This window comes from Ctenopharyngodon idella, chromosome 7, assembly GCF_019924925.1.
Source record: "Ctenopharyngodon idella isolate HZGC_01 chromosome 7, HZGC01, whole genome shotgun sequence".
NCBI classification, from domain to species: Eukaryota; Metazoa; Chordata; class Actinopteri; order Cypriniformes; family Xenocyprididae; genus Ctenopharyngodon; species Ctenopharyngodon idella.
Window position 1 is genome coordinate 7,885,499 of NC_067226.1, and position 25,494 is coordinate 7,910,992.

The 25,494-nt window shown below is 37.6% G+C and overlaps 1 protein-coding gene across 1 annotated transcript in view; it reads left to right on the forward strand.

The window, feature by feature from the left end:
* lgr4 (leucine-rich repeat containing G protein-coupled receptor 4) overlaps nt 1-20,470 on the forward strand; it is a 59,573-nt gene extending 39,103 nt beyond the window's left edge. Inside the window, exons 5-19 of the mRNA XM_051898924.1 lie at nt 331-402; nt 6,639-6,854; nt 8,168-8,239; nt 9,504-9,572; nt 10,060-10,131; nt 10,275-10,346; nt 10,747-10,815; nt 11,046-11,117; nt 11,829-11,894; nt 12,010-12,081; nt 14,344-14,415; nt 14,688-14,813; nt 15,077-15,174; nt 15,324-15,380; nt 16,951-20,470. Of these exons, the coding sequence (XP_051754884.1) occupies nt 331-402; nt 6,639-6,854; nt 8,168-8,239; nt 9,504-9,572; nt 10,060-10,131; nt 10,275-10,346; nt 10,747-10,815; nt 11,046-11,117; nt 11,829-11,894; nt 12,010-12,081; nt 14,344-14,415; nt 14,688-14,813; nt 15,077-15,174; nt 15,324-15,380; nt 16,951-18,323 (2,578 nt within the window). The 3' untranslated portion in view covers nt 18,324-20,470. The remainder of the gene's footprint in view (nt 1-330; nt 403-6,638; nt 6,855-8,167; nt 8,240-9,503; nt 9,573-10,059; nt 10,132-10,274; nt 10,347-10,746; nt 10,816-11,045; nt 11,118-11,828; nt 11,895-12,009; nt 12,082-14,343; nt 14,416-14,687; nt 14,814-15,076; nt 15,175-15,323; nt 15,381-16,950) is intronic.
* Nucleotides 20,471-25,494: the final 5,024 nt, after the last annotated feature.

Consider the following 25,494-nt stretch of genomic DNA (forward strand, 5'->3'; position numbering starts at 1 on the left):
TGTAGTTGTGTGTGCTGTGGCCTGGCACTAAATGGGAAAAGCTGTCCTCGTGGCCTATGCCATTTGAGTGACGCCAGAGAGCTGATAGTGTAGAGGAAGCAAGATATGCACTGTGATTAGCTCAGAACAAGACACACACACACACACACACACACACACACAAAAACATACTACATCAACACTAGAGCTCATATTGTGGTTATCTGGGCTCATGTGTGAAGAAATGTTGTAGAGAAGTGTATATGTATTGTGTTGTGCTGTGATATCAGACAGATGTGTCATAGAGGTGAATACAGTAAATAATTATAGTGTTTTAAACCTGTTTTTCAGGATGCTTCAGAACAATCAGTTGAAGACTGTCCCCAGTGCAGCTCTCAAGAATCTCCATGCCCTGCAGTCTTTGTAAGCATCTCCATCTGCTTTCTTTCTCTCTCCTTCTTGAACAAATATATTTCAATTTACGCTACTGTTTAAGAAAAAAAAAAAAAAATTAAAAAAAAAAAAAAAAATTATATATATATATATATATATATAATTTTTTTTTTTTTTTTAAATGTGCACTTTTAATGATGCAAAGATCAAAAGTGACAGTAAAGACATGTTACTTGTTACACTGTTAAAAGAAATCTATTTCAAATAAATTCTGTTCCTGTTAATCAAATAATCATGCCAAAAACTAGTAACATTGATAATAATAAGAGGTTTCTTGAGAACCAAATCAGCATATTAGCATGATTTTAGTGATGGCTGCTGAAAATTCAGCTTTGCCATCAAAATTTTAAATGTATACAAAGAGAAAGTTAAATTGATAAATAATAATATTTCACAATAAAAATTTTTTTACTGTGTTTTTGATCAAATAAAGGCAGCCTCAGTGAGCATAAGAGACTTCTTTCAAAAACATTAAACAAATCTTACCAACCCCAAACTTTTGAATGGTAGTTTACTTGTGACGGCAAACGAGTGATTACAAAGGTGAACATTTTAGTTACCTAAAATGTTTGTTTTCCCTTTATATATTAATGCTAATTTTGACCTGAAATTCTTGACGTTGACTGGAAAATAGTGACGCATACTTTTGCGGCAAACTTTATGCATGCGCTTGAGCGCAGAATAGGCTATATTAAGCCTCTATATAATAAACGCTCACTATGGTTTAGTATTCTCCTCAGTGTATATATATAAGTAAAATAATATGCGATTAGTCAAGTAATAGCTTAAACTAACAATTAATAGTTGACTAGAAAAATCTTTAGTTGGGACCAGCCCTAATAATAAGAGATGTTTCTTGCGCGCCAAATCAGCATATTAGAGAATTTTCAGTATACGTGGTGAAAATTCAGCTTTGCCATCACAGGAAGACATTACATTTTAAAATATTTGATCAAATAAAGGCAAAAACAATGTCCTTTTTTGTTTGTGTCCTTTTCATTTTTTTCAATTGCCTTTATAATGTTTCAATAAATAAAATGTAATGAATTTAATTCTAATGGAAGTAATAAGTAGGGGTTCATCAAGCAATGTTTTCACGGCAATGCCTTGGATGCATTAGAGTTCCTGTAACTATGCGTTGTTTTGTTTTTGTGTTTGTGTCCTCTAACTTTGTCTCAATGAGTTATAGTCCAACTGCTGTTTCTGCTGTGGGACAATGTATGTTTAAAAAATCAGGTTTTCAACCATCATCACCTCTCCAGATCTCTCTGTCTCTCTCTATCTCACCCCCTCATGTTGTGTGTTTTTCCTCTCTTTTTCCCTGTGGTGCTAAAGTAATGTGTTTTGGCACAGTCCACCTGCTTTTGGATAAGGCCTCAGAGAATGACCTGCCAATCTACGTGCCTTCTGCCCCTCAGCATGGTTGATGAGGGAAAGAGTGGGATATAGTTAGAGCAGAGGCCAAAGATGAGAGACACATGAGAGAGAGGGAAGGGTGCAGTCCTTTGGGATTATGTTCACCCTGCAGGCTTTCTGCACAGGTTCTTCAGCTGCGCTAATCAGGCTACCGAGGAAAAAAAAAAAAAAAAAAACACTTCCTAATTACAGTGACATTGCTGTGGGAAGCAAGGCAGAGACAAAGCCTGTAGAAAACACCAGGGGAAAACCCTTTGCTTTACCAATTCTGCTTTATTACAATTGTTTGATAGCCTCTTGGTGAATACATTTTTTGGTTGTAGCTAGTGATGCACTGACATGAAAATTCTTTGCCTAAACTGAATATTCTGTCTGAAAGCTGAAACTGAAAATCCTCATTTTAAAATAGCCTTTGTTTAAAATAAGTGTGATCTTTATTAATTTTATACTAATTTTGAGATTATACACAAAATTAGTATAATATATATACTAAGGTTATCAAAATTAATGCGTTAAAACAATAGTTCACCCAAAAATGGAAATTGTCATCATTTAGTCACCCTCAAAATTGTTCCAAATCTGTATGAATTTCTTTCTTCTGCTGAACTCAAAAGAAGATATTTTAAAGAATATGGGTAACCAAACAGTTGATAGGGCCCATTGACTTCCATAGAATGGAAAAAAAACTACTATGGAAGTCAATGGGGCTTATCAACTGTTTGGTTACCGACATTCTTCAAAATATCTTTTTTTGTGTTCAGCAGAGGAAAGGAATTCAAACAGGTTTGGAACAACTTGAGGGTGAGTAAATGATACTGGCACGCTGTCTTTGAAGTGGCTCTCTGTGAACAAACACCCAAAACACGTGCACAATGCTGCTTCAGACAGCGCGCCAGCACCGCGTTGAGTTCGCTTTTGCAGTTGAATGGACAAAAACACACAAAATGATGTCAAAATGCCCATTATTGGCGAGTGTTCTCATAAGCAGAGTCTTAAATAAGTTAAAGGCCTGGTTTCACAGACAGGGTTTAGATTAAGCCAGGATTAGGCCTTAGTTTACTTAGGACATTTAAGTGGCTTTTATAAACATGCCATAGAAAAAAACATTACTGGTGTGCATCTTGGGACAAAACAATGGGACTGACATGTTTTAAGATATGTCAGTGCAAGTTGCTTTCAGTTAAAACAGCTCAAACATGCATTTTAGAAGGGGACTAGGCTTAAGCCTTGTCTGTGAAACTGGGGGAAAAGTGTTAAATGAACGTAAAGAGTTGTGAGAAAATAGGATGTGTCTCGGAAAATAGGATGTGTGCTTAATAAACCTGCTGCTGTCTGTCATTGTTAATCAAAGAACTCACTGCTCACTGCTCTTGACTGAATCACTTTTGTAGCTTTAATAAGGATTAATCTATAATCAATTTATAATTTATATGGTGAAGACTGCAGTGTTTATTAACTCCACAGATAAAGAAATTATTTAAGAAATTATTCAATTTCTATATATTTACCTGTCAGATCTACCCAAAAATCTTAAAGCAAAAAAAAATAAATAAATAAATAATATAAAATAAAAATAAAACAATTACTTTTTTTGTACATTTTAGCAGGGCTGGTAAAAATCTGAACCGGCCTGCCTGGGCCAGTAGAAAAAAATCCTTAGAGTTGAGCCCTGATTTTAAAAGCAGAGCTACATGTTACATGTATTACAATGGGTTTATGTCGAATGACTGCACTTATACACTTCCATTTAAAAGTTTGGGGACAGTAAATTTTTTTTTTTGAAAAGTCTGCTTACTAAGGTTTCAATGATTTGATCAAAAATGCAATAAAGTCTTCAGTGTCACATGATCCTCCAGAGATCATTCTAATTTTCTAATTTGGTGCTCAAGAAACATTTCTTATTATCAATGTTGAAAACAGATGCTGTTGATAATTTTTTTTCAGAATTCTTTGATCAAAAGAAGGTTCAAAGAAAAAACATTCATTTATATAGAATTCTTTTGTTACATAAATGCTTTTACTGTCACTTTTGACCAATTTAAGGTATCCTTGCTGAAGAAAAGTATTAATTTCTTGAGGGAAAAAAAAAAAAGAACTCATGTCTCAGCTATAAAACACAACCTCTTTTCTCTCAATACATCACCTATTAACAGCCAGTGTTTACATTAAATCTCATTAAATCTGGATCATTTCAAGTGTACACTGCTTTTTTTGTCCATGCCAGTGATTCTGTTATTGAATGTTAAAGTAACTGTTTCCATTTCCTTCTTTCTCTAAAATAGAATTTTAAAACATTTCAGGTGGCTAAAATTTCTTTGCATCTCTTATTAGAGCAGTTGATTTTATGGATATACTCTAGAAATACGACTGCCTCTCCTCGCTAAAACAGTTTCCAAAACCACAATTATAATCTTACGTCCATCTATAATTTCAAGTGACCGTCTGTGCCACAGTTTGCAGTGATCCGGTAAAGATCGCTGCCTTCTAACCTCAAAAGTCAATTCTGTGGTCTGCCAGTTAACAGACCGGAGAGCAATTCATTATCACAAATAATTATCCTTCAGTCTCCTTGAGCGTTAAAGCTACGATCTGGTGTGTTTTAGAAATAGCTTATAGAGTAATAAATCTTAACAAACGCTGAGCTGCTAATGTTACATTACAACAGTTCTTGTGGCCAAATGTTTCCATGTAGATATACATCTTAAATAATAACCTCTCTGTCATCTATGCCACCCAACCCTTTTGACTCGCTGTGAATCTCGTACTACATGTGTTTGTCAGTGTGTGCACGCTCAGCTTTGGCAGTGGCTGATGTGGACATGCCCAGATCTGCACGTTCAAAACAAGCAGCATGCACAGACTTCAGCTGCAGCTGACAGATCCATATCTCCATAGATAACATCCATCTCTCGACTCCTGAATATTGATTCGGTTTAATTCGCAAATTAACCATCCGTTTTAGGGACTGTATAATGCCAAATTGTCATTCATGAACTGATCTTAGTTTACTTATCACTCACCGGCCCCACATTATGCCCATTGTGTGAGCTTCATGTCTGTGTAGAGCAGAGAACCAAACATTCTTAAACGTGCCAAAGCCGAAAGTGAGCCAGAGTTCATATCCAAAGCACACGTCAGTTTAGATGATCTCTCACTGTAGTTCACAAATGCCTCGAAGTGCTGAAAATTTTTCTAAAGCATTGCACTTAGATAAAAAAAAAGGGGAAAAGTACATGCTTGAAAACTGATTTCACTTGCTATTGGTTGATTAGTAGAACATGTGCGATCTTTAAGTCCTCCTTTCCCAGAATGGCCTGACAGAACACAAAAAAGTTTATTTAACAAGCGAGACTAAGCTTACAGTACACTGTACACACACTATTCCAGGCAAGACTATTGTGAACAATTAGGAGCTGTTTATGTTTTCATTTGGTAGATCCACAGGACCTCTGTAATATATTTCCATTACACAGAGAGCTCCACACCGTTTGTCAAACTGTGTGTATCTGTTCCCAAATAAAGAGCTGGCTATGCAGAATTTTAAGGCATCATATGCACGTTCCTGATGTGAACTGTATCTTTTGCATAGAATGCAATTGAGACAAGCTCAGTGAAAGAAAAAAAGTCTATCAAGATGGCGGACACAGCACTATAAATATAATAATGATTTAAGACTGAAAAGTGCCAATAGAAATAGCTCAGTCTAATTAAAACTAAACTTTTTTTTTTACTCAGTATTTGGGTGTTTTCTCATCTTCTACTGTTATATTTAATGTTTCAACATAACAGCCTGATAAAAATGCAGTTTTTGCATGATAAATTTGAAGTAATTTATTCCAAAATCATCAGCAAGCGATCCGACTTGTGACGTCATTATGTTTCACAGACATAGATTTGGTACCGCCTTTGAAAAGCAGTGGGCATGGTTAAGTAATCGCTGTTGTGAGGTCAGTTTCGTCATTTATGAGGTTCTATTTGAGTTTGGATGTCTAGGTAGGCAATTCAGCAAGGTCTGGTAACAGAGCATTCGTGAGTGAGTTTGTTTCCACTTCATTTTTGTGCTTTGTCCTGTTTCAGTGGCAAGGTAATAAGGCTTTTTTCTTGTTCTAACTAAGATCTCCACCTACGCATACCCTACTCTTTTGTGTTGTAATTGTATAATCACAGGGCAGGGAGAGTATAGCTTAGTCAGTGTCAGCCATTTATAAACAGGAAGTCACCACCCCACCGTTATTACCCATCAACCCCTTCCTCCTAGTGATTGGCTCCCATTCCAATTCTCAGTGCCCTAACTTAGAAAATGAAAATAGAAAATTCTCTACATGACTTGTGCGCTATATTCATAGTCTTCTGAAGTCATATGCAACACACACTTGTTGATAAGTATATACATACTGAGTCAGATCTTTTAAGCATCTACAGTATTTGACACAGCACTGTATATTTCGGTCACAAGCCCTCAGGCCTGAAAGGTGTGGTTCCTTTTTCTCATAAAGCCATTGAAGGGGCCCCTGAGTGGGGCCAGGGCTCCCACCTGGGCTGTGTGAAAAGGGAGGCCAGTATAGTGAGATCATGGAAACGTCTTGTGTTTCTTTAACAGCACAGTGTGCAGAGACTGAGTGCTAACTGATGTTTTAGCACCTATGTGACAGCACACTGTTAGTCCCAGTATGCACGCTCTCCCAGTGGTGTATTTGTAGAAGCGGCTGTTTCGATAAGTAAAAGCGTTTTCAGCTCTTTTATGCTCTATCCACATCCGGTTTCTTGAATATCTTCCTATTTCTGTGCAGGCGGTTGGATGCTAACCACATCACTTCAGTGCCTGAGGACAGTTTTGAGGGTCTGCAGCAGCTCAGGCACCTCTGGTTAGATGACAACAGCCTGACTGAGGTTCCCGTTGGCCCCCTACAGCACCAGAGTAACCTGCAGGCCCTGACGTTGGCCCTCAACCGGATCACACACATCCCAGACAATGCCTTCGCCAACCTCTCCAGCCTGGTTGTATTGTGAGTACTGTGCACTTTCGGCCATATACACTAGAGGAATTCATCCTGATTTTAACACTGATAAATTTACCTTCCCCTGTTGCCTTTTACCACACGTCAGTTAAATCCATCAATGCGCTACACTAACTGTAGTCCTAGGCGGCTCATAAAACACTCATACAAAAACACTTGCACATGGTTAAGTACACAGGCAGGTAAACAGCAGCGTGGATGGGTGAATTTAGAGAGAGAAAACAGGAAAGCAAAATGGACCCTTGTGTCTTGCAAAGTCAAACAGACGCTATAGACCCTCTCTCTCTCTCTCTCTGTGCCTCACTTCTGGAAGCTTCTCTGTGGGTCTGATTTTCCAATTACATTCCAGCTGCTGGAAAATATTTGTCTTAGGAGTGGAGGCCAATTAATCCGTTAAGTAGACTGAACAAACACACAGACCTGTGTGGTGAAGTGCTCAGCAGAACGACTGAGGAGTTATCCGTTCAGAGAAAATGTTTATGTTAATGTTCTGCTGAGAAGTGCATCTTTTTAATGACTGGAAAATTCAAGCAAAATAGACAGCCCTTAGTCATCCCTAGTCATCTGAACAGTTATAAATGGATCCATTAATTCTGCATAGATTACATAAGATTACATAAGGTTATATTCATCTATAATCTATCATTGTATTGCATTCTGGCCCTCTTTTAAGCGCCTATTGTCATTTTTTTCACACAGAACTCTGTATATAACTAATAAAACATAGTGTGGAAGTAAATTGTAAAATTATAAATGTGTGATATTCATTTTTAAATGGAGCATCAAAAAAAGTGCACAAGAAAAAGTACATCTTAAAATTAGTGATTTGTGTTATATTGGGTACCTTCTTGATTATCAATGATATTAGAGTTTTTTTAATGTATTATATTGGTTGGTATTGGATATTTAATAGTATGTTCTCATTTTCCCTATTTTTATATTTATATCACCTTTGCGGTCATATATTTCTCACAAAGTTAATCTTTAAAAACATTAACGCTGTTAAATGTAATAATTAGCAACACTCAAAGTAAACATCCATTTTTCATACTCTACATTGTTGTTATACCTAAATTCACTTTTAGCATTTAAAATAATTGATTTTATTTTTGAGTATTTTATTTTTAATTTATTTATACAAAAATATTATAAAATTTTAATTTCTGCCATTTATCGACAACATTAAAAAAATTATAATCCTATTGGTTCAGCTAGAATCCCAACTTAAAATGATTGTGTGTAAATTAATATGTGTCTAAATAAGTATCGCTTCTAAAATCTTGTTTGTCCGTGTCGTTCAGGCATCTACACAATAATCGGATTCAGGAGATAGGAAAAAACTGCTTTAATGGGCTGGACAACCTGGAGACATTGTGAGTTCCCCTTCACTTACACATGTAATCACACTTCCTGTCATTAAAGAGATTGTAATCTGCTGGAGTGGGTCTGTCATCAATAGCATCATACTACATATTTTTTACAAGAGATTGTATGTGGGTACAAGTATAGTTACTCTGTGGGGTGTTTGGTATGATATGTATCTGCTACTCTAGCGCCCTCTTCTGCTAGACTCAGGGTTGCAGAGAACATTGGGAGCTCTCTGTAAGGATGCCTGAGCTGACATTTATTTTAATACAGGTTTCCAGTGTAGTAGAGAACACACTAGATATGAAACACTTCACTGGTATGTGAGCAGAGACAAAGGTTGAGTAATCCATTTAACAGAGATCCCTAACCGTAAACCTGAAATGTTGCGTAATGTTTTTCACTTTGAATAAAAAGCATGTTATATATGACAAGTGTCTAAATAACATTTGGATTTGCAGAGGTTTATGACTTCAGAGGAGCACAGTCCCTTAAAATGTGCCACTTGTTATTCTGAAAGTTTTTAGAGAGTAACATTCAATAGCTCACTTTAAAAAGATGCTGATGCAGTAAGTCTGCTGTCTTCTGCGCCTGAATTGAGTTATTCAGGATTTACAGTATACCGATAAAGGACAAAGGAGTCTTTTAGGACCTTCGGCTTTACCTTATTGCCTCTCTCCACTTACCACAGTTCGTTTAGCAAGCATCCACCGCGTCAGGGAGGAAGAGGCGAGGGGAAGGGGAAGGCAGATAGCCATCACTTACTCTGCTTTATTTACTTATTCTGGCCATAATTAGGACAGGATGAGGACACGCCAACGTCCTGTGCCCCTGGGGAGGAGAGTGGGACACCGGACAGGGGGCATTAGGGGGTAGAGAGGAAGTATCATGCCAGGTTGTATCGTGTGGCAGCTGAGACAAACAATAACACACTGAAGAAATCAGCAGACTGGCTGTCCTGACTGGCCTCTGTAAACAGCAGAGTCGATTTCTCTCAACAGATTTTTTTGTTTTCTCCTTCTTTCAGATTGTTCCTTTTCTGTTGTTTGGCCCAAAATGATCTTTAGTTATGGCTGTCCTTAAAACAGAGATGTAAAAACAGAGAATAAAGCCATATTATACTGCTTTATTAAATAATATAACAGCAATAATATAAAGAGCAAAAAGAGTTTCCTATATTAGTGGAGGAAATGGTTTCGCTCAAGTGTTTCATTCACACAAGGGAGGTTTTTTCTAATGTGAATAACTTTAATCTGCCCTGTCTCCTTTTAGGGATCTAAACTTCAACAATCTGAAGACCTTCCCAGAGGCCATTCAGACACTGCCCAAGCTGAAAGAACTGTGCGTATCTCCAAACACACACATTCAAACACTCATTTACAGTCATGGTTGGTGTTATTACATCGTTGTTAGAAAATGGGGATTTCTGAACATGTTTTTCAGAGGAAAAAGATCAAATTGTTGTGAAGTTCCAGGTGCCGCTTTCAGCATTTTTAAATTGTTATAAAAAGAAAAGCCTTGGGAGTCCTTTTGAAAATAATGAATAGTATTAATAATGCACTTTAAATCAAGGGTCCCAGACAGGTGTCCGTTTGTTAACCTCATCACCATTGTGTTTTGAAATTCAGAGAGCTTTAAAAAATTACTTGTGTCAAGCTGCCATCTAGTGTTGAGAATTAGAAGTGCTTCATAATATTGAGCTGTGATCAGTCATGTAGCAGTTATGAATCCTGAGGGAGAATGTCTCTGAGTGCTCATCTCACAGAGCTTCTTAAACATTTTTAGCTTAATGATTTCATAATGATTTTAATTTTTCCCTCTTTGCCAGTGGATTTCATAGCAATAACATCGCATCCATCCCCGAGGGAGCCTTCTGTAGGAATCCCCTGCTACGCACAATGTAAGCAAATGCTGATCCCACTCTCATGGAGCACACACACACACACACACACACACACACAGTCTAATTGAAATTTGTTGTGATTTTATTTTTTTTATTTACTTATTTATTTATTTGGCTATAAACATCCATTATGTCTTCAGCCATCTGTTTGACAACCCTCTTTCCTTCGTGGGAACCACTGCTTTCCAGAACCTGTCAGACCTGCACTCTCTGTAAGCAGAATCATTATTCAATCATTGTTCTGGAACTGAATTAATGACACTTACAATTAACATATGAGCATGCAGGCGTTTGAATGACTGACCATACTACAGTGTTTACTTGCTTTTAAATGTTACTTTTTTTATTTATTCAACTTTATAGGAATTATTCACCCCAAAAATTAAAAATGTTGCTGTTCCAAACCAGTATAGTACTTTCTATCTTCCATGAAACACAAAAGATGATGTTTAGAAGTTGCTGTTTTCCATAATGCACTTTTCTATATAATGACCTATATGTGATACTTTAATTGTGCTTTTTTTTTTTCCTTCATATTTGGCTTTAATAGAATAGAGCTTTTCTAACTAACTGATGATCAGAGTTTTAATTTCTTGAATTTATGTATTTCAGGATGCTGCGTGGTGCCAGTATGATGCAGGATTTCCCCAGCCTGACAGGAACAATAAATCTAGAAAGCCTGTGAGTTTATTTTACATGGCATAAACATACATAAAGAACAGTGTCAGTTACAATAAAATCAATAGCAAACCATTTATGTAAGGTTTCCTAATATGGAAATGTCATACAGCACAGTCTGAAATGACAATAAATTACAAAAAATGAAAGGCTAGTCATTTAATAAAGTCTAAACTACAGTACAAATTAAACAAATACATAATTCACATTTAGTTGTATCTTGTGTTGTCCAGGACTTTAACAGGAACTAAAATCAGAAACATCCCAGCAGACTTGTGTGAGGATCTGACCGTGCTCCGAACACTGTAAGTCATACTTGATGCATAAACACGGTTCATAATTCAGTTCCACTCATACTGCTGACACAGCAGCATAACACATCAGAGACACACACAAGGATATTAGCACTAAATGCCACTTTGTATCCATAAACTAATATGCCACCACACACATAAGCATGTTTTTAAGCAGTGACATACCCCTTATAAACAGTTCGTAACACATGTCAGTCAGATGTCCATGAACGCCCAGTGATGTGCCAGTTACAGCCTTAAGCGCTCAGTAATTAATCATCAGTCACAGGCCCCTTAACACACAAAGGTTAGCTGTCACTCAAAACACTCACACACAGTCATGGAAAAGCCTTCAAGCCGGTGCTGTCATTCAAGATACTAACATATGCTCGGCATGTCAGTCATAACAGTACACTCCCCTTTCCGCTTCAGCTTCAAACACACACAGACACACTCCATCGCACACAAGCGCAGTGTGCGTCAGTCAAGCATCACCCACCTCACAGGCCCGTGCGTACTGGTCTGTCAGAGGCACAGCTGCAGGGGGACGTTTTAAAGTGATGTCTAATGACCTCCCGGAGGAGAGCGAGCCAGAGGCAGGCCTGATCCCAGCCTGACTGCTGTAACACATCACACATCCTTTAGTTCCTGTCTAAACTTCATCAAAACATTTCCATTCCTCACAAGCTCAGTGTCTCAACATTTGTGTGTATGTTCTGACAGAGATCTTTCCTATAATGAGATTGAAGACCTGCCGTCCTTTCAGGGCTGTGTTAGACTGCAGGACATGTAAGTTTTGTGATCGTGCTACGCTTTTCTACTGTTTAGACTGTTCAGTGCTGACATTTGAGTTAGGTTTATGAATAGGCGTTGACTTTTTTTATTTTTATTATGTGTTCAACAGAAGTCTACAGCATAACCAAATCCAGCAGATAGACAGAGGAACCTTCCAGGGCATGACTAGCCTAAGAGTGCTGTAAGTAATAACGGTTACTGTAAGCCATAAATGTGTGTGTATATGCAAATGATAATGTATAATTAGCAGGTCATTATCACAAAATAATCCCAGATAGGGTGATCAGTCTTGTATTAGATGATCCTACATTATTCCACGCATTACACAGCTACTTACCACATAAATAAACAAATGGACATGAAATATTGATTTGAATTCACTGAAAGATTTCATTATGTGAGAAGAAAGAGAAAGAGAGTGATACAACAGAGAGACCTGAAAGTAGCACAGTTACATAGGAAATTATTTGCAGTTTGTCATTTATGCAATTAAGTGCTCATTACATAAAAATAGTTCAATAGAGTCTTATTAATGGGTTCTGTATGGGGTCTAATAAACTTTATTACTTGAAGAATTGTATATTGTGATGATGATGATTATAATAATTATTATGACAATGATAATAATTATTATTATTGATTATTATTATTATTATTATTATTATAAAATATATTGTATAACAAACAATACAAATAATCGCATCCTAAATATATTTAATTAAATATTGATAACTTGCACTACTGTTCAAAAGTTTAGGGTCAGTAAGATTTTTTTAATTAAAATGTTATTTTTTATTATTTTATTTTATTTATTTATTTTTTTAAAGAAGTCTCTTATGCTCACCAAGGCATTTGATCAAAAATACAATAAAATATTGTGAAATATAATTACAATTTAAATGATCTGTTTTCTATTGTAATATATTTAAGTCATTAATTCGGTAAAGCTGAATTTTCAGCATCATTACACCAGTCTCCAGTCTGTCACATGATCCTTCAGAAATCATTCTAATATGGTGATTTAGTGCTCAAGAAACATTTCTTATTATTATCAATGTAGAAAACAGTTGTTTAAAGACCCCCTGTGCAAATGCAGTCAACACCATTGCTGAGTTTTTTCTCATTAAAACTGCAGTAAACCAAAGACGGTCTCAAAAAAGCAGTTTGAAATCATTATTGTTCTCTACGTCACAAATACGTTGTAACCAATCCCATCAACGTGCGGGTGGGCTTTAGCATATCATTAACTATTCTGCGAAGTAGGGGGTCTCAAGAGAAGCCAGGTTATCCCGGTATATTTTTATTTTGATATGAAAAATCAGGCACATTTAGCAATATTGCGGGTGAATTATGTATATGGTGTAAATTACGATGTTATGATGAACTATATGCCTTTCTTGTGTGACGAGACGTTCTAAGTTGTTCAAAGCGTTTCTAAGGACATATACTGATATTTAGAAGGCAGACTGAGATGGTAAACAGGAACATGGTTTGTGTAACATTAGCAACACATTATTAGTCGTTTGATAACATAGTCAAGCAAAAGGCTAATCATATTAATTACCATTATGTGTCCGATGTTTTAGAGAGCGATACATAAAACTCATTACCATTCTGATATATCGACTGTATAATTCGATATAATTCACTCTTCCACTTCTTCTTCTGAATCAGGTTCTGGTTCAAACATATACTATATGGCTGAATTAAACCAGTATTTCCACTTGCCATTGTGCAGCGTTTACTACAGTAAAGTTGACAGAATGGGTTAGGTATTCTGAGCTTGTGTGATTGAGTGGAAGTGGGGCTAATTTGCATATTCATTGTTTGTGTATACTAAATGAAGCAAGGGTGTGCAGTTACATTCAAGCTATTTTAAGGCATAAAGAAATACATAATTTTAGTGATCAAAGATGAGTTTAAATGGATAAAATTATTGAATACAGGGGGACTTTAATATTTTTGTGGAAACCATTATACTTTTTTTCAGGATTCATTGAATAGACAGTTTTTATTTTAAAAATCAAAATCTTTTATAACATTATATATCTCTTTACAGTCACATTTGATAAAGTTCATGCAACCTTGCTCAAGTATTAAAAAAGAGTAGTGAAAAAAAAAAAAACCTTACTAACCCCAAACTTAGCAATAAGGTACAAGAGCCCATACAGTACATTCATTTTTACCATGATTAAGACTAAGAGAGCTTCAAGGCACACCTAGCAACACCCCTCAACCATGGAAAAACCATGAGTGTAAAATGACCAGCTTATGACTTATAACAACTTATTTCAATCAAATGAATAGCAGTTCACTAATCACACTCTGACTGATCTCCTCACAATGAACTCGCACAAGGCTCGCCCTGAAATTTGAATCTTTACTGAGAGCCATCTGTATATGTTTAGCCTGTGTATCTGTTTGTTTTCTTACTGCTCTACAGAGACCTGAGCAGAAACCAGATCAAGTTCATCCACAGAGATGCTTTCCTTTCTCTCAGCGCTCTCACCAACCTGTGAGTGATTAGTCAATGAGTCTGCTCTCATAATTATTCAAATTCATTGTATTTCAGTGGAAAAACTGCTGGGGAATTGAAAATATAATTGGCATTATTTATTTTATCATACATTGCTCTTTAATTACTTTAAGATATTAAAAGTACTTTGATGCAGTTTCTCTACCAGAGTGCCTCTGATTAAACAACAAAGCCATATGGGGTTTTCTTGTGTGTGTGTGTTTCTGTGTGTCTACATGAATATAATTGCCGTTTTTCCATCATGCCATTAGGGATCTCAGTCTAAACTCCCTAGCCAGTGTTCCTACCGCAGGACTGAGTGCACTGAACCAACTTAAACTGACTGGAAACGTGGAACTGAGGAACGGCCTAATGTCTAAAAGTCTGCCTAAACTCAGGTAGAGCTCTTCACAGCCTTACTCAAGAGCTGTGACTGATTACAGTTCATTAAGGCTGCTCCTGTGTCCCAGTTTAGTTTGTATGAATAATGATGTGACGTCCCCACCTTCACCCGTTCTCTGTAATCACACTCACAGTGTACTCAAGAAATCAGAGACCTTGAGCCTTTCTTTGATCAAAACCCAGATAATTAAGTAAGTCTTCAGGTCTTCCTAAACACTTCTCTCTCGCTCACTCACTTCGTCTGTTTTTGTCCCCACAGGTCCATTACGGTTCCCTATGCCTACCAGTGTTGTGCTTTTGTGGCTTGTGACAGTGCAGTTAACCCAGCTGAGGAGGACGAGCGGAGAAATGCATTTGGTATGACTTTTTGGTATAATGCTGTTAAGCTCAGCAGCTTGCTGCTTCTGGTGTATGTGGCCACATGTGATTGAATGAGGTGGTCTGGCTGTGTTTATGTGTGGTATTATGTTTCTCATAGTTGACATGCATATAAATATATTTGTTAGGTGGTGAGGAGGAGATGGAAAGGATTCCTCTAGTCATGCACTGTTCACCCTCACCAGGTAAATACAAAAAAAGTCTCTTTTTCTTTCCTTTTGCTACAGCCAGAGAACTCTGGGTAATGTAATGTTACAAGATACTCACCTTATTGGCTGTTTTGTTTTATTTTTAGTAATAGTAAAAAATATATATATATATTTTTTTTTTTTACATCTGTGCATCCCTATTATGTACACTACCGTTTAAAAGTTTGGTAAGTAAAGTTGTATTTGAAAGAAATTATAGGGTTAGTTCAACCAAAAATAAAAATTGTTATTAATTACTCGCCCTCATGTCGTTCTACACCCGTAAGAACTTCGTTCATATTTGGAACACAAATTAAGATATTTTTGATGAAATCCGATGGCTCAGTGAGACCTCTATTGCCAGCAAGATAATTAACACTTTCAGAAGCCTAGAAAGCTACTAAAGACATATTTAAAACAGTTCATGTGACTACAGTGGTTCAACCTTAATATTATAAAGCGACGAGAATACTTTTTGTGCGCCAAAAAAAACTTTTCAACAATATCTAGTGATGGGAGATTTCAAAACACTGCTTCATGAAGCTTCGAAGCTTTACAAATCTTTTGTTTCGAATCAGTGGTTCGGATCGCGTATCAAACCAAAGTCACGTGATTTCAGTAAACGAGGCTTCATTACGTCATAAGTGTTTCGAAATTTCAATAGTTCAAATGACTTTGGCAGTTTGATATGTGATCGGAACCACTGATTCGAAACAAAAGATTCGTAAAGCTTCAAAGCTTCATGAAGCAGTGTTTTGAAATTGGCCATCACTAGATATTGTTGAATAAAGTCATTATTTTGTTTTTTTTGGCGCACAAAAAGTATTATCGTCGCTTTATAATATTAAAGTTGAACCACTGTAGTAACAGGAACTGTTTTAAATATGTTTTAGCTTTCAGGGCATCTGAAAGTGTTAATTGTCTTGCTGTCAATGGAGGCCTCAGTGAGCCATCGGATTTTACCAAAAATATCTAAATTTGTGTTCTGAAAATGAACGAAGGTCTTACGGGTGTAGAACGACATGAGTAATAAATTACATGATTTTCATTTTTGGGTGAACTAACCCTTTAATACTTTAATTAAGCACAGATATAAAGACATTCATAATGTTCCTAAAGATTTCCATTTCATATAAATGCTGTTCTTTTTAACTTTATATTCATCAAAGAATCAAAAATGTTTCATGATTTCCTCAAAACTATTAAGCAGCACAACTGCTTTCAACATTGATAATAATAAGAAATGTTTCTTGTGGTCCAAATCAGCATATTAGAATGATTTCTGAAGGATCATGTGACACTGAAGTAATGGCTAATAAAAATTCAGCTTTGACATCAAAGTAATAATTTTAAGAAAAAACAAAATAAAAAAAAAATAAAAAAAAAAAAACAGTTATTGTAGATTGAAATAATATTTCACAATATTACAGTTTTTACTGTATTTTTGGTTCTCCTTTTCCACAATAATTTTTTCTCAGTTTATCTATTTTTAACATGAAATATTGAATTAGCCTCTTATGCACCTCTTATACTTTGGTTTAATGTGTCTGTGGTTTCCATCTTTCAGGGGCATTTAAACCTTGTGAACACTTGTTGGGAAGCTGGATGATACGGTTGACCGTGTGGTTCATCTGCCTGGTGGCGCTCCTCTTCAACTGCCTGGTCCTTGCAGCCACCTTCTCTCCGCGCACCTCTCCTCTCTCCCCGGCTCGCCTCCTGGTGGCTCTCCTAGCCTCCGCTAACCTGCTGACAGGGGTCTACGTGGCAGCACTGACCATCCTGGACTCTGTCACCTGGGGCTCATTTGCCGAGTACGGCGTGTGGTGGGAAACAGGGGCCGGATGTCAGGTAGTGGGCTTCCTCGCTGTGTTTTCCTCCGAGTGGGCTGTCCTGCTGCTGGCGTTAGCTGCGGTGGAGCGTTGCTTTGCTGTGAGGGCTCTGATGGGGAAGGCGGGAGCTCTGAGGTCCAGCAGCGAAAGGAGGGAAAGACGAAGGAGGTTCGGTATCGCCGCACTCCTGTTGGGATTGGTATCTGTCGCGGCGGCTTGCCTCAGTCTGTATCATGAATCAGCCATGGGCTCTCCTCTCTGCCTGCCCTTCTCTGGAGGTCCCGGACCAGGTCTGGGGTTCACAGTGGCCCTGGTGCTACTGAACACACTGGCGTACCTGCTGAGTGCGGTTGTCTATACGCGGTTATACTGCAGGCTGGGTCGTGCCCAGTTGGCTGACCCCGAGCAGGCCGGGTCAGTGAGGCACATCGCCTGGCTCATCTTTACCAACTGCATCTTCTTCTGCCCGGTGGCGGCTTTTTCTTTCGCTCCCCTGCTGGCCGGGACCAGTAATGCAGTGGGCGGACCGGAGATGGCCAAATCCGTGACGCTCATATTCTTTCCCCTCTCTGCCTGCTTGAACCCTGTGCTGTACGTCTGCTTCAGTCCCTCCTTCAGATATGACTGGCTTCGGCTTAGAGGACGGGGGAGGGCTGGAGGTTGCGGCGGGCTGGCCGGTAAAGCGGTTACTAAAGGGACAGTAGCAGGCGGCTCGGCGGTATCCGACGACGGCGAAGGCTTGTCTAGCGACTGCGGAATGTACACAAAGCTGCACGGTGACACTCGGGGAATGTGCAAACACTGTGACGCCGCCCTCCACATCAGGACATCTTCCTCTTCCGCTTCCTCCTCTTCCTCAGCCTGCAGACATTTAGTGAAGTCCCACAGCTGCCCTGCCCTGATGGCAAACGCACCTCAGTGCCTGAGCTCAGAGGGGTACTGGCCCGACACCGGGACGCTTTCCGCCCAGTCGGAATATGGAGACGAGGGCGATTCTTTTGTGTCGGACAGTTCGGAGCAGGTTCAGGCTTGCGGCCGAGCTTGTTTCTGTCAGAGCCGTGGCCTCCCTTTAGTACACTACTCTTATAACATCCCTCGCATGACAGACTGAGCTCACAGCCCCGAGCACTCACACACTCACTTCCTCACAGAGTCCTCCAGGGTGTGGAGTGTCCCTGCTCCGCAAGGACAGAGAACAGGGAGGGGCTGGACACATGGCTGCAGAGCCAATGGAGACACAAACAGACCTGAAGCACTTTTCTCTCTTTTCACATGTGTGTGTGTGTATGTGTGCGCGTGTGTGTGTTTGAGTGAATATAGACCAAATCCATGAAAAGGGAATCTGACAATACGGAGAGACTCTCTGAGCCAAATGTTGTCAGCAAACAACATGTCTTGTTTTCTGTTTCCTGTCCCCTTCAGCCAAATTCGGTTGCATTGGTACCCAGGGCCGATTGACAGTTGATGGACACAGTGATCTTATCTCCCAGTGCCTGCCTTTCAGTTTGCAAGAGAGTAGAACTTGTCTGTTTATTTTCTTAGGGCATTTATAGAAAAGAAAAATATATTTTCCCTTTTATCCTTTTAAACGTTTGTCCTTTTGATTTAAAGCAGGGATATATGTGCTATTATTGATTTGTCTTTTTCTTTTATTCCTTGTTGTCATCATAAAGCCTGACTGTGGCGGGGGATCCCGTTCTATGTAGCAAAGTTCCTCCTAATACTGGAGTTCCAGTATGCCGATAAGAATGTAATGTTCATGCTGTCTTGTTCCCTCTCATTTCTCTGAGTAAGTTCATGTTGGCCGTTATGTTGAAAAGCATTCATTTCTTGCTTGTTTGTTCTGAAAGTGATCCTAAAATCACAGTCCTCTCCTTCAGCTAACAGAGTGATCCAGTCATGCCAGTACTCTATTAACTGTTTATGAAAAGAAATCATCTTTAATATATGTTATACAATGACATTTGGATGTCTTGACCAGAGCGCTTCCTTAATCACTAGTACGTTTTTAATTTATTTTAAGACATGGAAATGCTTTGATGAATGAATGGCAAACTACACTTTTTTTTTATTATTATTATTCTGCTAAGTCACTAGATCATTGCGATTTATGTATTTTGTACACTGGTAGTGAAAAAATGGGTTTCATGTTATGGTTGATAAACTATAAATATAAATATATTAATATTTATACTATTAGCGCTAAATAAATTAAAAATAATACTCTAAAAATGAAAATCCTTTTTTTTTTGTAAGTTCTACAACTGAATTTAAGCATCAGAACATCATAATATAACATGAAATTTTCTAAAGATTACATTTAACAGTTATTTAATTACTAGTTTTTAATTGAAAATGTGATGACTGCAAACATAATCTAAGTGTAAAAATATGAAAAATGAGCAGGCAAAATTAAATATTCAATATTGTTAAATCCCAATAAATGAAAAAATCTATACATTAAAATATCTTGATCTTGAATATTGTGCATCCCTACCCAAAAGCGACCAAGGTCTTTAATATACAAAACCTGTCCTTATGAAAACCCTTTGTTCTTCTACACCTTACATCCGTACAGTAGTATTCGTGTTGATCAGCTGTATAATATATTGATGTTGAAGTTGCCATTAAGCTATGTCAGGTGAGATGGACAATAGGACCAAAGTGCGTCTTTGTGTTCAGGAATATAGAACATTTCATCATCATGATTCTACTTGTACACCTTTGTCCATGTATGTTCAGGAATTCAAGTGAAAGGAAATGTGTGTTTGTTTGCCTTAGATACAGAGTGTCAACACCTTCCTTTGGTCTTCTAATATGTTTGCAAAGTGGATGCCATTTTGCCAGTCATATAAGCTCTGGCATCAACTGACAAGCCTTGCAGGACGTAGCTACTAGAACTGACAGAATTCCAAATCACGTGTCTATGCATGTGTGTGAGGTCTGAATGTGTGTGTGTGAGATGTTTAGAGATGTCAGAATGATGTAAATTATTTTTGTAGGACACATCTAATCAAAAATGGGATGCATTGTCTAACTGTGGAAGCTACCTCTTCAACCGTAGTGGCTGCCAGTAGTGAGTAGTACATGTGGTTACATTTTCACATGCATTTTGTTGGTATGATTGCTTGCGCTGTAAATACATCTAGTTGTATGTTCTCACTGAATGAGTCATGCGTTAGTTTGTACTGGGAGAAAATGACATACTGTATACAGACATTTTTGTAAACCAAACTATATAAACTGATTCGCTTTAAAGACGGGAGTGCTTGTCCTTTGTTATTAAGTTTCCCTCTTAATAGTTTAGTCCTCTTTTAGGTGATGAGTTACACGTGTTGTGTCGTGCTCTTTTTATTTCAATGGAGCTAAAATCAAAGTCGTGACACTGCTCGTTTAAATAGCATTAGTCTCATTGATAGATTTAAAGTTTTAACCTTGCAATATTATGGCTGTCATCCTAAATGGGCTTTTTATATTACTACAAACTGCAGCTCCTAAAACTTCACCTTCATGTCATAACAATGAACATTAGCTCTTCAATGCTTTTCATTCAAAAATAGCAGCCATCCGTAATATTAAAATGTTTCATATCCTTAATGCATTAATTATCCTTTAACCTGTCATGCCATTTAAATACCTGACAAGATTAGTTATTCAATTAATGGAGCATTACTACGTTTTTATAAAGAGAGGAGAGTGTCTACAAAACAATCAGCTGTTAAGCCCATGGGAATTGTCTGTTCCCTATAAGGAAAAAACATCACAGCCAGTGCTGTGGAAAATGGCTCCGCCAATCAAACAGCCCGGGTTGGGGAGTGTGGAACCACCAGACACTGCCAGAAGGGATAGGGAGGGATTCTTAATAAAGAGCTGTCGATTCTTCTTCTTTTTTCTCCTTCCAATTTTCCACTTATCAGACTCCCGATGCTTAACTGGAGGGGCGGAATAAGAAAATTTGAAGTAGACCCCCTGGAGCTCATCGTCGAGTTGCTAAAACATCTCAGTGGGAATATTTCCTAAGGTGCTCGTAATTGTACCAACCACTTAAGTGTGAGCGCTTTCTGCAATAAACCTTATTACAGTCACGCTGGTTAACACTTGATAAACTGCCATCTTTCTCTAAACCTACATAGCCTACTTTTAGTACAGATCTATGCACACTAAACGTCCATGATTGAAGATTCTGATCTTACCTGGCTTACGGGCTGAGGTTTGGTGTTTGAGGAGATCTATGGTTTTCTTTGCAGACCTCACTGCATGTGTTGAATGAATAGCTTTGATTAGGCAGGGGTGAGAAGAAGTAGCCTGCCAGGATTTGTTATTACCTTAATGTTCCTGGTGATAGACTAAAACCATCCAGGCTGAGAAAAAGACTCATTACTAAGACTAATATCACCGTCAGTACTAAATATACGGCTTGTGACAGGCAATTCAACATGTAATTAGTGATTCTGACAAGAGGGAGGCCTCATATGCTTCGATTCTCACCAGCAGGTTGCTGTGGCTTGTGGGCGCCTCTAGATGGCAGTGCTGTTCAGCCGGTTTACAGAGTGACGCTTTCTCATTTTCCGTGCTACTTCAGCTTTACATTAAAGAGGAGATTTTCCCCAGCTGCCGAGAGCCTCTGATCTTTCCAAATGTCCTCCTGTAACCTTCATATGTAAGTGTACACTGCATATGGACCTGCCTAGCCACTACACTAGCAGAGAAACTACCTGCTTGAGGTAGGATAATAAATAAAGCACCCACTATTATTAACGTTAGGCTGATGTTGTTCAGCCTAATAAAAAATTTATACATTTAAAAACTCAGTGTCATACTTCTCTGTATATGCCACACTATAACTCCAAGAGTCATTTAATGATCCAGATGTATGGCCTTTTGTGTATTTTTGTCGTCTCCGGCATTTTACTATTTTCGATATCTGGTAGGCTACTGCTGCAATCAATCTACCATATAAAGATGTATGACATTGCCATTTTATAAAGAGGGTTGCTATGATAATACTATGAGCAAGCTAATACAGGAGAAGCTAATATAGCTTTACCTGTTTTTCTGGATCCATTTTCAGTTTACATCTTTAAAAAATTACAGTAGGCTACTTACTGTACTTACTGATTCAGTGTTCGTACTTATTTTGAGTGAGATTAAATGCAAAATGTGTATCTCAGTTCAGAGGTCTGAAGGATTTTTTAAATCTTTTGCAAATAATCTGTTTATCAGATATAGCTGTCTTGCCATTAGGGATGTGCACCATTACTCGAGTACTAGGACGTGACAGCGATGAAAACGATGATCGCTATGACTTTACCTGAGGTCTGATTGATTAGGACAGCCTTCCGTCCAAACCGGCAAAATAAAGTGAAACTATGGATTTAAAAGAGCGCCATGATGCCTGGAATCACTTTGGTCATGAAAATAGAAGTGCAAGATGTGTAGCACTAATCCGCCATAATAATGAGAGCACTACTGGAATAGAATGTTGTAAATTCTTTGTGCTTTAGTTGCCAGTGTTTCAGTGTTGTTGTCACGGGAAGAGCTCATCCACAACGGGAGTTACGCATTCGGATAAGCAAATTCAAGTTCACGTGCTCTTTTGTGCAGATGTAAGTTGTAGTACAACTTTTATGTTGTACTGTAGGCTATATATCTGATTAATCTCGTTTAGGATGATTGGTTATTATGTATTATTGATAATCTAGCAGTGTTATTTTGTTATTATTTTTTAAAAAATGTACATCCCTACTTGTCACGCACACTGGAAAGCTTGAATCATTAAGTATGGAGAAAGGCCCAAGCAGAGCCGTCAGTGCTGCAATTTAGTGAGCTAGAAATCTGCTTCCTTCACCATGTGCAGAATTTTACAAGGTTTCATTAAACGGAGTCATTAGCACATAAAAGTCATTCAGAGCACAGTACCAACGGAGCAGCTGAGCCACAAATCTCTCCTATACGTGCAGTTTCAGGATAAAGGACAAACTGGGAGGGAGTTACGCTGAACCGGAACCATAGAAAAGAGAAATAAGCTAAAAGAAGAAAACAAAAAACTATTGGCATTCAGAATGTCGATTCCTTCTGGCGTGAAATGAATAAGCAAGGGTATCAGGATAGAGCTGTCCATCTGGACCCGGAAAAGACAACGTAGGCTAAGTTTGTCAAGAAACTTAAGCTGTTAAAAATAACCACCCCTCAGTCTGTCGGCTACAAATTCAGTCAGCTGTGGTACACAGTAGAAAATCTCACACGCCAAATATAGTTCCACCTTTAACCCACCAACACTATACAAATGTATTATATAATAATCAGTGTTATTTTAGTATTGTTTATATACTAGTATTTTTTAATATTGTGAATTAGCTTTTATTTTTATATTTTCAGTTTTCATTTTAGTTTTAGTAATTTTATGTGCTTTTGTCATGCGTTTTATTAGGTTTTTTTTATTTATTTATTTAGATTTAATACATTATATTTCTGTTTTAGTTTTGTAATTTGAGTAGGTCCTACTTATTTTATTTCAGTTCTAATTTTCATTTCAGTTTTTTTTAATTTACATGTTATTTTATTTCAGCTTTATTTCAATTAACACCTTTAATCATTTTAGTTTTACTTTTAGTTAATGATAAAAACACTGAATGCAATCCATATGAAAATAATTAGTCATTGTATCATCGTCTTAGTCTAAAACAAACATATTAAAGACAATTAAACTTTCTAAATGTGTAATTTCTCACATTCCAATTTTCAAACTATGCCATGTTCCAATAGATTAAGAGGCCAATCTGTTTGGCTATATTAAATATTTTTTTAAATATCCATTTACTTAACGACTAGTCAAATATGCTGCATAGAATCTAAGCAGTTACACAAATAACTGTCTAGTGGATGTTGAAATGCTTAAAATAATTCAGAACTGGAATTAGTTTAAAGGAAAGTCCACCAACAAGGTCAATACGTAACCACACCAATAGAACATATTAGACTATGATTGTTTGCTCAATGGGGCCAAGTGTGTTTACTTGGTTTAGAATAAATACAGTCAGACAGCATGTAAACGGCAAGTTAGTTCCAGTTGATTTTTAATGTCACCCCTATAACAATAAAAAGTTAGCATGATTTCTATCCACTCAAGAGGCTGCTAATAGCACAGTTCCTCTCCCCATGGCCTTGTCTGTGGTATCTCTGACAACACACTCTGCTCATATCAGCAGACATTATTTGATAAAGGGAGCAAAGGGCACGAATGTGCTGAGGGATTAACGTTCGCTAACATTACAAGGTAATTCACAGTGGCACATCTGCCATCTTGATTGTTTGTACAGAAAGCACATACCTAATCACACTGAGTTGCCCGTTTTCATCTCCCCCTGGCTTTCCTCTCTCAGTGGCTGAAGGTGATCACCGCCTCATTGGGAAACGGCTTCAGCTTAGCCACATCCTGCTTATGCAAGCTTATCTCTCACTGTCAAACATCTCACACAGATGCACCGTGGCAAGGCTCATTTTTAAGCCCCTGTGTTGATGAGGAAAGCTTATTTTAAATGATGGGATGTAATGTTTTCCCAGTTCAAGTTAAGTTATCCATATAATTTTACTAGATATTGTATGCTTATTAGAGGTTGTCATGAGTAATATTTGTGGATATATTACCCATAGAAATGTACAACTATTGGGAGCTCATTACACAACTCTCTGAAATACTAGATTCTGATTGGTTGACCCTGGCGTCCAGTGATCAGATATTTCTTAATATTCACTGTCGGCCACAGCAACGCTGTATATCAGACCGGTAACTGAAACTAGTCTCCCTGGACAAACTGGTCCACCCCAGGTAACGGAACGTTCTCAAAACATTCTGGAAAAGGTTCTGTCAGTAACATAAATAGAACATTTGTTCTGAGTTATCTGGTCTTTAATAATGTTCTCAAAACATTCGCCCAAAACATTGTCTATCATTAATATGCTTTTTTTCCCCCCTGAAATTATTTAGTTGGACGTTCGTCTAACATTTTTAAATGTTACAAAGTGATTCAGCATCTTCAGAGAACGTTAAAAAGTAACATTCCCAAAAAGTTTGAGAATGAGAAAATGGAATGTTTCCTTAACGATTGCATAACCACGAAAGAAAAAGTTTTGTACGTTCAGAGAACAATCAGAAATAACATTTTTATAACTTAAGAACATTATCAATACATTCTTAGAACATATTTTTGTTAACTGGTACATAAAGATTCTATTGTCTGAAAGGCCTTTTAATGTTTGCTCTTTTGAGTGCCTGATTATGA